The sequence below is a fragment of the Lactuca serriola genome, chromosome 6 (assembly GCF_051521515.1).
Source record: "Lactuca serriola cultivar US96UC23 chromosome 6, Lser_US96UC23_V15, whole genome shotgun sequence".
NCBI lineage: Eukaryota > Viridiplantae > Streptophyta > Magnoliopsida > Asterales > Asteraceae > Lactuca > Lactuca serriola.
This window is the reverse complement of record NC_136413.1, coordinates 171,853,953-171,867,624: the sequence shown is the minus strand read 5'-3', so window position 1 is coordinate 171,867,624 and position 13,672 is coordinate 171,853,953. Positions and strand designations below refer to the sequence as shown.

At 32.4% G+C, this 13,672-nt stretch overlaps 3 protein-coding genes across 3 annotated transcripts; 2 read left to right on the top strand and 1 right to left on the bottom strand.

Moving 5' to 3' along the window:
* Positions 1-500: 500 nt before the first annotated feature.
* RH39 lies at positions 501-4,111 on the bottom strand. The gene is made up of 10 exons (XM_079005186.1): positions 3,495-4,111; positions 3,294-3,389; positions 3,016-3,204; positions 2,783-2,923; positions 2,542-2,682; positions 2,303-2,445; positions 2,081-2,210; positions 1,960-2,008; positions 1,324-1,872; positions 501-1,157 (listed from the first exon to the last, which is right to left on the bottom strand). The coding sequence occupies exons 1-9, from the start codon at positions 4,095-4,097 to the stop codon at positions 1,352-1,354; spliced, it is 2,013 nt and encodes a 670-aa protein (XP_078861312.1). The 5' UTR covers positions 4,098-4,111; the 3' UTR covers positions 501-1,157; positions 1,324-1,351.
* Positions 793-1,167, top strand: LOC145060415 (nucleolar protein). The gene has a single exon (XM_079008088.1). The coding sequence runs from the start codon at positions 793-795 to the stop codon at positions 1,165-1,167; it is 375 nt and encodes a 124-aa protein (XP_078864214.1).
* Positions 4,112-4,269: 158 nt separating the features above from the next.
* On the top strand, positions 4,270-8,484 carry LOC145057366 (Protein kinase superfamily protein). The gene is made up of 21 exons (XM_079005185.1): positions 4,270-4,662; positions 4,797-4,841; positions 5,002-5,040; positions 5,119-5,289; positions 5,395-5,547; positions 5,620-5,655; positions 5,761-5,804; positions 5,910-6,000; positions 6,090-6,131; positions 6,229-6,337; positions 6,432-6,546; positions 6,656-6,705; positions 6,803-6,881; positions 6,982-7,032; positions 7,123-7,264; positions 7,355-7,399; positions 7,507-7,605; positions 7,666-7,707; positions 7,818-7,988; positions 8,071-8,190; positions 8,284-8,484. Exons 1-21 carry the CDS (start codon positions 4,306-4,308, stop codon positions 8,386-8,388), a joined length of 2,106 nt encoding a protein of 701 aa, XP_078861311.1. The 5' UTR covers positions 4,270-4,305; the 3' UTR covers positions 8,389-8,484.
* The last annotated feature ends 5,188 nt before the right edge of the window (positions 8,485-13,672 follow it).

The window sequence follows — 13,672 nt, the reverse complement described above, 5'->3', positions numbered from 1 at the left end:
GAAACCCAAAAATACTCTAAATTTTCATAGTTTTATACTTTTTTTTTTTTCTACATCCGCCATTGTCCGTGAGTTTTTGTAAATTTGGGTCATTTTACATATAAGGAGTTTTTGCAAAACACTCCAAAAAGTGTACAACTTATTGCGTCTTGCAACCATCTAAGTTAATCCATATTAAAAAAAAAATTTGTTGTCCTGCCATAAACTAATAAACACTTTTAATAAAAAGTATTTTTCGTTTTCAAAATCAAATCCAAACACCCGAATACTAGATAAAAATTGTGACTATAGGACATTCACAACAGCTACCATCAATAATGAAATTTTATTCTGAAATGACCAACTCTCAATCGATTTGCAAAATGACCACCAATTTTGAAACGGCATATTTTCGGATTAATCAACTTAAGGTTCTCTTTTGTACTTTTTTCATTTTTTTAAAAAATTTAAATAACCAAATAGTAACAAATAATTAAAGGATCAGTTGAGACACCCAAAGATGACGTTAATTTATCTATATATGTTTTTAGAATTCACCATAACGATCTTTAAGTTCTCATACAAGTCAACACCTACTCCACAGCAAATTCCTATTCCAAAACAGGCCACCTAATTCATAAAACTTAACCATTACACTCTTCATAGTCTTCCACCTATACCCATCTCATAAAACCTTAACAAATCCTCATAACCCTAAAACAAAAAACACAAAATCACACTATAAAACCCCACATCTCCATGCACAATCTTTAACACCCAACATCAACCATAAACCCTAAAAAAAACAAACCAATGGCTCGACCACTTCCTAACCATGTTCTAACCGGTGCACCACAAGTGAGCCTAGCCATTGGTTCTGTCTTCTTCTTTTGTGTATTGACCTTGTTCATGTGTGCTAGTCATTCTAAAAAATGGGTTCATCGTTTGAAAGCTTGCTACAGTTATGATTTTGAAGAACCCGTTATACAACTCAACAATGAAAGCATGAACCATGTCTTTCAAGAAGATGAAGAAGAAGAAGAAGAAGAAGAAGAATCCGTTTGGCAAAAGAATATACTCATGGGCGGAAAGTGTCAACTACCAGATTTCTCAGGGGTCATAATTTACGACTCTGAAGGAAACGTCGTTCCTCCAAAACCAAGACTCCTTGCTCTTACCTGGAAATAAACAAACAATTATTAATTCAATCAAGAATCCCCTCATTTTGTATATTTTTATCTTCATGTCCTCTTAAATAGTTAGTTTACAAATGTCGTTTTGGTTGTTATCATTCTGTAATTGAATATAAAAAAACTTATAAAAACTAAAAATATTGTAGCATACCCGTATTATTAGTGAATCGATCAACTAACTAACTAGCCCTAACTGAACCCGATGAAGAGCTTCTTCCCCTAAACCCAACAACATTCAGCTTCGACGTCGATTTCCCAACACCACCGCCTTTTTGGCTATTACTACTACTTTTTGTTTTCCCGCCAATTTTCACAATCGGTTTTTTAGGTTTTGAAAACTTTGTGGGTCCGGTAGAACCAGAGGCATGACCCATGGGTTTCTTGGATTTGGAGAAGGAGGCTACTTTAGTAGCAGAGGATTTGGGGCCTCTTTTAACAGGTGGTTTGGATTTGGAAAAGGGGGTGACTTTACTGGATGTGGGTCCCACTGAGCTTCTGAAGTTTTTGTTTGTTTTTTGATCGGAGATTTTGATTGATTTTGAGGCTTTTGATTTGTTGTGTTGTAGTTTTGGTCTGCTGCTGTTGTCTCTTCGGACGTTGTCTACAGTGAGAGATTCTAAGCTCTCGTTTTTCCTCATGGCCTCTTCCACACGATCTGCTAGAGTCATGTCCTTTTTTGTAATTAGGCTTGTCACTTTTCCTTTAAAAAAAAAACGTGACATGTCATCAAAAATTACAACAAGGGCAGATAGGTAATTTACCAAGAAAAAAAAATGATGAGATTTACCTTTGGCACCCATGCGAGCGGTTCTTCCAGTCCTATGAAGGTAGTCAATCTAAAATACAAATTAAAAAAAAAATTATGATGTGAATATGACAAATTTACCCCTACAGCTGAAAATACTTACAGAGTTTTTGGGGAAATCAAACATGATAACATGATCAACATCCAAATCCAAACCCCGAGCTGCTAAATCTGTACAAACGAGTGTGGGGCAATCTCCATCATTACTTTTGAACTTTTTGAGGTTTTCAACCCTGGTTCATAAGTAAATTAATTACATTCTTAGAGATGGAATTCAATGATGGAAGGGTATTTTCGACATTTCACTAAAATAATCAAATCTCACCTTTCGACAGCGGGAACCTCACCATGATAGTTAACAGTAGCGAGTTGGTTTTCACCAAGGAAATGGTCAACTGCTCGGCTTGAATTCAATGTGTTACAAAACACCATCACTCTATTTCCTTTTGCTAAACTTGGCTCAAGAACCTACATAAACATATTATTATTATTATTTCAGAAACAATTCAAATTTCCCAATAAAATTAAAAGGATACAAATTGTAGAAAAAAAAAATGTAACAACCTGTAGCAATGCTTCCAATTTATTCTCTGCACCTGAAAGCTTTATAAAATCATGTCGAGCTAAAGCAATCTTTTTATGAAGAGATGAAGTGCGAAGATGCTCGATTCCTTCAAACTCCTCATCAACTAACTTTTGTACACCCTACAAAATTCATGATATAATTTAGTAAGCTATATATGAGTGTTTTTTTTTTTTTTGACTTAATGCATAAAGAACAACTTAATATCACTTATTAGCATACATTTGTCATTGTTGCAGTCACCAAAATAGTTTGAAACCCTAAACCATCTGCTTTTAATGCACGGTTTTTCAATGGGCCTAGAAACTTCCGGATATCTGGACCAAAACCTCGGTCAAACATGGTGTCTGCTTCATCCAACACCTGAAAAAATAACATATACAACATTGAAAAAAAATTTATATGTTTGCATTTAAACCATTTTTATATGCATTTGAAAAACATGGGCTTCTTACCAGATATCTGATATCACCATAGACTAAGTTTCCATCTTCAATATGTTGAAGAACCCTGCCAGGTGTCCCCACCACCATGTCGATTGGTGCATTCAGTGCATCTTCTTGGGGTCTTAAACGACCACCACCACTAACCATTGTTGCCCTGAATCGAGCATGATGACTAATTGACTTTGCAACACCAAATACCTGCAACATTTAACATTCAACCTTCATCTGAGTTCAAAAGAATATGAAAAACTTAATACAGATGAAATGGAGAAAGTATCATTGTTAACCTGTTCACATAACTCCCTTGTTGGACAGAGGACAATGGCACGTGGACGCCTGGGCTTCATCACCATGCCATTCAATGCCTCATCTTGTCTTAACAACTTCAGAAACGAATAAAAGAAAGAAAAGAACAAGTGTAAGTGTATGAATTTTGTATCATTGAACGTTTACTGATTCAAATTAAAGCAAAGAGATAGAATCAAAACCTGAACAAGAGGCAACAAGTAAGCAAGTGTCTTCCCTGAGCCAGTATGAGACCCTAAAACCACGCTTTTTTCATCAAGCACAGCGGGAATCCCCAAACTTTGAATCTCAGTTGGTGCTGTAATACCCATTTCCGTTAACGCAGCTAAAACCTCTTCGCTCAACCCCAATTCCGAAAACGAAGTTTCTTCTTCCTTCTTGTTCTTAAAATGCTTAGAAGATCCGTCATCGATCTCGCTCTCCTGAAAAGGTATCGATTGTGGCTTTTTGTTATTGGTTTTGTAAGTGTTACCTACTGAATCTTTGAGGTGTCTGATTCTGAGGCGTTCGAGGAGGATAGAGTGTTTGGATGATTCTAATGAAGGTTCGTCAGTGAAGGGGGTGGTGGTGGCGGCGGCGGCGGTGGTGGAGAGCCCCCTAAACCCTTGATAAACCCTACGAGGACGGTTGATTTTAGGGAAAGAGAGGATAGAGAAAGAGAGACGGGTGGTGGAGGTTGAAGATAAGGAAAGGGTTAGGATTCTTGCAGTTCCTCCCAATTTTACCATCATCTTGCCGGAATGTTTGTTGCAGAGTGGCGCTTGTATGTGTGTTGGTGATAGCATAGGAGTGGGTTTGATCTATAAACGGATAAGCAATTGAATCAGCAATCACTTTTGTGCTCAATCTCAAAACTCAAAACATTGTGGGTACAAATTGGAACTTTTGGAGAAGTACAAGGGCTTCTATGAGCAAAAGAAATTATAAATTAAAAATAGGATAAATTAGATAAAAAGAGAGGCTAACGTTCACAGAAACACGAGCCAGAGAACCATGATATTAACACCGGCGCCACTTCCACCGCCGCTTTTTTCTACCACGCGCCACCGCGTACGGCAAACAACAGTATATTTTAATCGGAAAACAAATCTTCTTCTTCCACGAACAGCTGCTTCCGTGGTTGTCCGTGACGTGGATGCCTTCACGGAGTCATCTGGCTATCTATTTGAACTCAGCTCGTCGGAGGCTGAATCCTTGACGGATTACAACATCTCCAAAATCGCTTCAATTTATCGGAAAAAACCTCTGATAGTTCTCCGGAGACTTCTTCAAATCGGCAACACACTCGGCAAATGGCTCGCATTCAGATACCTTGATAGCATTTTGGAGCGTTCTGACCTGATGTTTGAGGTCAGAGTGCCTTTATATTCATATAAAACTATAAACTTTACACAACTAGATAACAGAATCGATGAATTTCATCAAACATATGAGTTGTAATTCGATCAAATTTCTCAATTCCGATCTGTTTTGTTTGAATTCAGGTTAGAGCTTCGCAGTTGCGCCAAATACTGGTGAAGCTTGGACCGGTACGATTTGAATTATGCACTCAACTTCAACTTCTTTTGAAAAAACAATTTGAATAATCCATAAAGAAACATACAATTCAGATTAATGTCCTCAAACATGTAAAATAAGTATCAACTAATCTACTCTCATTCTCTTTCTCTTTCGCAAATTCTCTCTCAGGCATACATAAAAATTGCTCAGGCTATCTCATCACGACCTGTAAGTTTACTAAATTTTTTATTTTATACCTTTTTTTTTAATCTCGAATTCATGTTTTGAGTTGTAAATTCCTTATAGGATCTAATACCACCATCATATCTCAACGAGCTTTCATTATTACAAGACCGAATTTCACCATTTTCAACTGAAGTTGCATTTAACACGATTGAAAAAGAACTTGGGTCACCACTGGATCAAATCTTCTCCGAGATCTCACCACAACCTGTGGCTGCAGCATCCCTTGGCCAGGTCATTTCTCCATTAATTCTCATAATTGCATTTGCCCTAATTCTTTTTCTTATAATCAAATTTCAAAACCCTAAAAAAGTTCCTTGTTTTGCTCTTTTCATTCAGGTCTACCAAGCTAAACTCCGGTCAAGTGGTGAGATAGTTGCAGTCAAAGTTCAAAGGCCTGGTGTTCAAGCTGCCATTTCATTAGACATATTGATCCTACGTTATCTTGCAGGTTTGATTCGAAGAGTAGGGAAATTCAATACTGATCTTCAGGTAAGTTTTCTTTTTTCTTTTTTTCTCTTTTTGAAATTCATTTGGATTCTCACTATGATTCTTGATCCACAGGCTGTTGTTGATGAATGGGCATCAAGCCTCTTTCGGGTATAGAAACACTAAACTCCCGTATTTTGTTCTTAAAAAATAAAGTCTTTCTATATAAATTCTTAGTGCTCTAATATTGAATACAGGTAATCACATTCAATGCAGGAGATGGATTACGTTAATGAAGCAAAAAATGGAATTAAGTTCAGGTGAGAAATACTCTTGACCTTTTTGTTACATGTAATCCATAAAATCCACTTTTAACACTTATGATGACATCATGAAAACTAATATATTTGTATTTATTCAACCAGAGAGCTATATGGAAATCTAAAGGATGTTTTGGTTCCAGCTATGTATGTAGATAATACAACTCGTAAGGTTCTCACTATGCAATGGGTAGAGGTAATTCTTTTTTTTTTCTACATTTCATTTTATATTTTCTTTCTTTATTATATAGTTATATTTATTTAATTTGAGAATGACGTATATAGGGTCAAAAGCTATCTGAAGTGAAGGATCTTTATCTAGTGGAGGTGAAGTTCTTATACGAAATTCTGTTAATTTTTATCGAACTAATTAATCATATATATCTAAATTGTAATTTATTTATTTTTTTTCTCATTGGTGTAGATAGGAGTGTATTGCTCGTTTAATCAACTTCTAGAATATGGATTCTATCATGCTGATCCACACCCTGGAAACCTACTTCGTACATATGATGGGAAACTAGCATATTTAGGTACTTCAAAATTACCTATTTACCCCCATAATTGTTTTATGTTTATATATAATATATAATAATATATGTGACTCCTTGATTTGTTGTAACTTAGATTTTGGAATGATGGGTGAATTCAAGCAAGAGCTTCGTGATGGGTTCATTCAAGCTTGCCTTCATCTAGTAAATAAGGATTATGATGCATTGGCAAAAGACTTTGTTACCCTTGGGTAATAATACTAATTATACTATCAACATTTTCTTTTTAGCATTAAATAAAGGCTAAAAAGTTTATGTATGACTATGAGTTGTATTTTGATGATTTATTTCACTTTTCAGGTTGCTTCCTGCAACTGCTGACAAGGATCAAGTCACAAAGGCTTTAACAGGTTTAGTTATTTCACCTCTCTACATAATTGTAAACGTTTAGTTAAATAAATTTTTTTTTATATTTTGTGTTACTAAATTTTGTATTTTTCTGGGTAGGGGTTTTTCAGAATGCTGTTTCCAAAGGAGTCCAAAATATTAGCTTTGGGGATCTTTCAGGAAACCTTGGAACCACCATGTAAGATGAAATACATAAATCATAAACCCTTTTTTTTTTTTGTTAAAATAAGATTTTGAAAACATTATTCGAACAATTTCTTTGTTTTTAATGTTTTCAGGTATAAGTTCAAATTTCAGATCCCTTCATACTTTTCTCTTGTTATTAGAAGGTACACAGTATTACTCTCATCATTACACATGATGTTTTTTTTTTTTTTTTTTGTAATTTTCCTGAAAAGCCCTTTTGTTTAATGTGTCAGCCTGGCAGTTCTAGAAGGCATTGCAATCAACAATGACCCGAATTATAAAGTTCTTGGTGGGACCTACCCTTGGATTGCAAGAAAAGTCCTAACTGATACTTCACCACAACTTAGGTCTTCTTTACAAGCTCTTCTTTATGAGGTAAATTAAAAATATATTATTACAATTTCCATTTTCTATTGCATGTTTTTAATTTTCATTTCATTTTAATGATATTATTATTATTATCAGGAAGGGGTGTTCAGGATTGATCGTTTGGAGTCTCTTCTATCCGAAGTATAATATGCAATTTTTTGAGTTTCTCCTAATTCTTTATATAAGATTAAATACAAGAAATAGCAATTAATTTGAAAAATCTAAAATTGTAATATTTTCATTTTTAGTCCCTTCGAGCTAGAACAGAGAGAGCTTTGGTCAAAGTAGAAGACAACAATTCAAATGTGGTCATCAAGCAGATATTATCATTCACATTAACTGAAAAGGTTAAGGAAATATATTAAGATATTATTTCCATATCTTTTTATTAAAATTTATTTGTTCAGGGTGCATTTGTAAGGGAAATACTTCTTCAAGAATTTGCCAAGGTAATATATATATACAGTAGTATCATCAATCATGTAGTTTTGGTTATTTTTATGTATATTTGTTTCAATTTATAAATTAAAAAGATGAAATTTTTTATAAATAATAACAGGGTTTGGATGCACTTGGGTTGGCGACTTTTGAATCTTTAACATATGCAGCAAGTGCAAATTTACCATTTGCCCCTTCCCCTCAATCTACAATAAGTGATGAAGATATGATAAACTTGAGAAACTTGCTTCGCCTTCTTCACTTATTATCAGGATCTCAAAAGATTGAAGATGTAAGATGCTAACACCTTTTGTGTGTGTATACTGTATACACTTAACAGCAACATATTTACATTTCTTTACCATGTATTATAGGGAGTTGGCGATTTCAGTCCCTATACTAACAAAAGAGTAAAATCAGAGGAGGTGTATTTAGCCCTGAACGAGGTTGCATCTATTCAAGACATACTTCCACTGCTTAATGTAATTCCTGAGGTAAGAATGTAAAAAAGAAAACATTTGATATATTCAATTTTTTTTTATTTTTTTGATGAAGTTGAGTAATGTAAAAAAGAAAATATTTGACAGCTTCCTACGGACTTGCAACAACAGTTGATTCATCTTCCATTTGATCTGGTTGGTAAGTTGGTTTCTCGTGTTGCTGCAAGGACTATACGAAGGGCATTGTTGTAATATTAATCCATTTCAAAGATTTGATATATTGTGTATATATATAATATTCTACAATACAATAAAATTCAAGTAAGGATATGATTATTATTGAGATCCTATGCTAACTCTTTTGCTATCGATTTGTAGAAAAAATTGATACCTCACCCAACATGACTCATCATTTATAGCTCATTTTCTATTTTTAACACGTTGGGTTTACAGTTGACTCAAACTCTTTTAAATATTTTTTCTCTCACATTCAGTTATATCTTCATCCAGGGGTGTTATGTTAGGAATAAAAACTTCGATAAAACGCAAAAAACACTGTCTCATGACAGTTTTAAAGATGCGAAGAAAATAAAGAACAAAAGAATGTAACCGTTTATCAATTACACATACAAGAATAACACCAAACAATGGCAAATGGCAATTGTTATTCAAAATTAACAATTTCTAAATATAAGTGTTATATTAAGGTTATGTTTGGCATACTACAAGTTAGTTGTTAGCTGAAAAACTAGATGATAATTGAAAAGTTGGTTGTTAAATAAAAAACTAGCTGATAGTTGAAAAGTTAGTTGATAAAAATAACATTTGGTAAAACTAGCTGAAAAATATAAAATTACATAAAAGGGTATTTAAGAAAATGTGTTTATGTTTCTATAATTAATTATTAAGTATATTTGGAAAATTTTAGTAAAGCTCCTAAACTATTTTTTGGCTTGACAAATACGACTATATAAAAAAAACTTAAAAAATAAGCTAGCCGTGTCAAACACATTTTAACTCTAAAGTCTAAACTTTATATTAAAACATCATCCTGAAAAATTAAATGCCAAAAAATTTTGGTTTTTTGGTCAACTGTTTGTGGCAAATCAAGTATGTTGTAAGTCAACCGAAAAACCAAAATTTTAAGTTGGCTTTATAGTTTCGGATATTTTGAATGCCCCTATCTCTATCAATATAAACATATGATGAGAAATGTATCAAAATTTAGATATATGATTACTCCAATTCACAACCAAATCCTATACAACTATCTATTAAAAAATTAATTTCTTTCTCTTCCACTATATAACCCAAATTTTTACCCTTATATCATCCATATCAGTGCAAATTACTATCTTTCAAATGTGCCACATCATCTTTTATAAGTACCACTTTATTAATTTATAACTTCAAAATATATCATAATTATTATATATTATATATGCATGTGTGTGGTATAGCATAATACACTTAAAACTGGACATCATAATTCATAAAGTAAATAATTGTCTCACTTATTTATTGTTGCAAGGCTTTCGGCACTTGCAATAACTTAATCAACATGACTTTCAAAGACTGTCCAAGAATGCACTCCAAAGTAATTGAAAGCACCCAATGTGGGTGCTCTTATTAACAACCCTACTCAAATAGTTTTTTATTAAATAAATATATTTTAAGATTATTTTTTATTCTACTAATATTTATTAGAAAATTAAAAATAATTTATTTAGTTCGAAATAAATAAATTATTTATTTTAAATATAAAACTAAATAAAAATATTTTACTTTCATAATACTTTTTATCCAAAAAAATCTAAAGAAAGTGATATATGTATGACAGTGTCGTAAGTAAATTGCTCCTGGTTGTTAAATCATTTGATAACCAGAGTTATTCTTTGAAAAATGATCACTATGAGTCAGACTCAATAAAATTTGATCAATCCTTTTTTATATCGTTAAGGTGGAGAACTGAACCAAGAATTTTTTTTTTCATCATCAATCGAATCGTTGTTTGCAACCCAGGATTCTATTTATCATCAATCTAGTCCCCGTTCACGTTTTTTCTTTTAACTAGTGGGTTGTTCAATTAAACCAGTCGATTGTTGTAATTGATTTTTTTTTTTTTTTTTGCTTTTTTGTGACTGACTATCCAAAATATCACCGATGGGAATAGTCTAAGTAATACATACAAGAAATTTTTGAATTTTGTTGAAGCGTTATAGAAAGAGTTTTTAAGATTAACCGTACACCAACCCTACTTATTAGATCCAAATATCTCAACGAAAACATTTATATAATCTTCTTTTGTTTCATTTCTTTTAACCGGATTCAAGATTAAATATCTACTATTTAAGCTTTCATGTTTTAGATTTCAGTTATTGAAATAACTAATAGAGACTCACGGACACAACATCAACCATATATATTGTAAAAGAGTAGTGTATATACTTATTTTATTTTATAGAACTTGTTTTCGGAAGTAAAATTTTGTGTGTGTGTGTTTTAAGTTTATAATTAAATAAAAACTTTTGTTATCTTTTTTGTTATAAGTAAAAGCTCATTAAATGTTGCTATTAACAGTATATTTCATAAAATAGAATCCGACTTGGAAAAATTTTTACATACAATTTGTCATATATCAGTCATATTCTTTTGAGATGTTTTTTTTTCCAGTTTTACGTAAGTATAAGATACACCACTTTTAAATGATAATATTTTTTAGAACATCTTCGATTTTATTAAGGTAGCAAGGAGCTAGGCAGAACAAACAAATTACATGAAAGAAATAACATGTTTTGCAACCAACATACACACTTAATGTTGCAGCCTTGATATTTCTATTGTTAATCTAGAAGTACGATTGGGCAAATTTTATCAATAAAACTTTCTTTTTACAATGATTCATGCCAAACAACAAGAAATCCCTAAACAACCTAAAATACCACCATGTGGTGTAAAAAACTACTTCGAGATGTTTCTTGTGTGCCTTCTATAATCTCAAAAAAAAAAAACATAACAAATCATCATAAAAAACTAATAACAAACAATATTACAACCTAACAGATATCATGATTTAAAATAATTAACTCCAAGACTTTTAGATTGGCAACATTATAAAGAAGTCATCAAGTATGCAAACTATTATATGATGTTGATTAGATATCTCATCAGCAAAACCTCATTCGTACAATTGTGTTCTTGTTTTCCATTAAATGTCGTAATCTCGAGACCTGCAACGATATTTACCCACATATATCAAAATGAAATATCACATATTTGAATTTTAATTAGTAACAATAACTAGTAGATTGACTTTTCTAACATTGTATCCATCGTACACAAATGGTTTATTACACTTGATAAAAAGTATAAGAAACACTAAACTCTGGCTAAGTGTAAAGTTTTATATAATTTTCTAATGTCTTATTACAATGAAAACTAGGGATGAGCATTTGGACCTTCAGATCGGATCGGATCGAACCTGGACCTGGTAAGTCTCAACAGATTTCATCCAAGGCCTACCAATTTCTACAAAACCGGTATGATCCGGTCCAAACGCTCACCCCTAATGAAAATTAGCTATAATTACAACAAACAAACCAACTAAAATACTTATCTATTTAAATTTTACGCATTTCAATAAATAAAGAGAATAACCAACAAAATTATCTATGCTAAAACATTTATTCTCTTAGATGTTATAATTATCCACGATATAAAAAACTGGTATATATATATATATATATATATATATATATATATATATATATATATATATATATATATATATATATATATATATATATATATATATATATATATATATATATGAATGATAAAGAATAAATAATATAATAAATGTTAATAAGCTTCAAGATGCCATAAATTGTAGCCAAATATGTATTTTCTTTTTGGTCTAAATGTATAAAATAGTAGCTTAAGTTAAGTTCCGATCGTACTTTAATCTAGAAGAAGACATGATTTTTGTTAAATGCTATTTTTTATTACAATGCTTTAGACATCTAGTTGTAATGTAATATGACAATTATAATGCAACCAATAATTCTCAATTAGCGAGATCTATATATTTTGTTACAATGTTTTAACCAATACGTCGCAATTACATTTAACATCTCTTTCAGCTCAGCACTTTACCAACAAATTACACCGTATGTTGTACTTGTAGGTCCAAGATACCAGGTCATTCCCAACAAAGACACAATCCCCCAAGGTGGATCGATGGGTGGACAGGCGGCCCCCAATCATCGTCTTAGTATGTTATGAGACTTGAATAGAGAGATACATGAAGTTAAAGGTCATGGTCTATAATACCACAAATATATTTGCGAATGTGTTTCAGGACATTCATCAACGTTAAGACAAATTTGTTGGACAACAAAGGAGATGTCAGGGTCGGTGAATGTGAGATACCGAATTGCACCGACCATACTACGATAAAGAGAGGGGAAAGAAATTAGGAGACTGTCCCCAATTCAAATCTAGATTATAAAGTTCATCTATTTCCATTTAGGGTCGATGGGCTTTGTCGTGGGATCATGGAATCTTGATAGGTGTCATCAATGTGATCAATAAAATCAAAACCTATGCAATATGTAGATAAAAGTTCTCTACACGCATCATAGTTTAGTGAATCAAGGTACAAGAGAAGAGGGATGTAAGATTTGATTTTCATGACCCCAAAGGATTTGTTGGGTTGTTAAGGATGTTGTTCCGCCATAGAAATCATGAACAAAAGGATCAGAGAGACAAGGATCAGTTGAGAATTCAATGACAAAGGAGAAGAATTAGAAAGACTCAATCAAGATAGAAAGATAGGCTATTTAGAAAGAGAGAGGGAGAGACACAATTTTGCATAAATGCCATGTTGAATGGTATATTCATTTATTCAAAACATACAATGTACACGAACTACATACAACCTACAACAATTTCATGGGCCAGGTCATGGGCCTAGGTACGGGTTAAGTTATCAACAAGCTGATGGGGGTAAAGCTTATGTACATACATACAAACATAGCTAGTATATATACATGTTAATATGTTAGTATTTATGCACATTGACTTAGCCCACAACCTTATTGTATATATTTTTCATATAAGCACTATCTTTTGAATAAATAAGGAATATACCATATAACATAAATTAACCCAAATCATTTAACCCTTTAGTTTCTCATAAAATTTTAATCTTGCAATTGCATCCTAAAGGCATTTGTATAAACTTTTATGTCTCAACCATTTACCCATGGGCCAAAAATCAATAAATAAACTTAAACAATAACAATACTCAAATCTCATAATAATATAATGTAAAATGGTTTTAAAAAGAAATTTAGGGTACCCCGATTTCAGGGTTATGGGGAGAAGACTCGTTTTTGACAATGATGCTAAGCAACCTCTTTCAGGTCCCATGATTTGAACTTGGTTCAATGGGTCAATAAGCCCACATCTTCCACAAGCCTTTTACCAAGTGAGCCATGATTAGATGTTTTATATACAAAATCAAAGCATGACA

Excerpts from the sequence above, each read along its gene's own strand:
- LOC145060415 (XM_079008088.1), top strand. The coding sequence starts at position 793 with ATGGCTCGACCACTTCCTAACCATGTTCTAACCGGTGCACCACAAGTG.
- RH39 (XM_079005186.1), bottom strand. The coding sequence starts at position 4,097 with ATGCTATCACCAACACACATACAAGCGCCACTCTGCAACAAACATTCC. Across the intron at positions 3,205-3,293 it reads CAAGGGAGTTATGTGAACAG|GTATTTGGTGTTGCAAAGTC; the intron begins GTTAACAATGAT and ends TAAATGTTGCAG. Across the intron at positions 2,683-2,782 it reads TGACTGCAACAATGACAAAT|GGTGTACAAAAGTTAGTTGA; the intron begins GTATGCTAATAA and ends TGAATTTTGTAG.
- LOC145057366 (XM_079005185.1), top strand. The coding sequence starts at position 4,306 with ATGATATTAACACCGGCGCCACTTCCACCGCCGCTTTTTTCTACCACG. Across the intron at positions 5,290-5,394 it reads CTGCAGCATCCCTTGGCCAG|GTCTACCAAGCTAAACTCCG; the intron begins GTCATTTCTCCA and ends CTTTTCATTCAG. Across the intron at positions 7,708-7,817 it reads TTCTTCAAGAATTTGCCAAG|GGTTTGGATGCACTTGGGTT; the intron begins GTAATATATATA and ends AAATAATAACAG.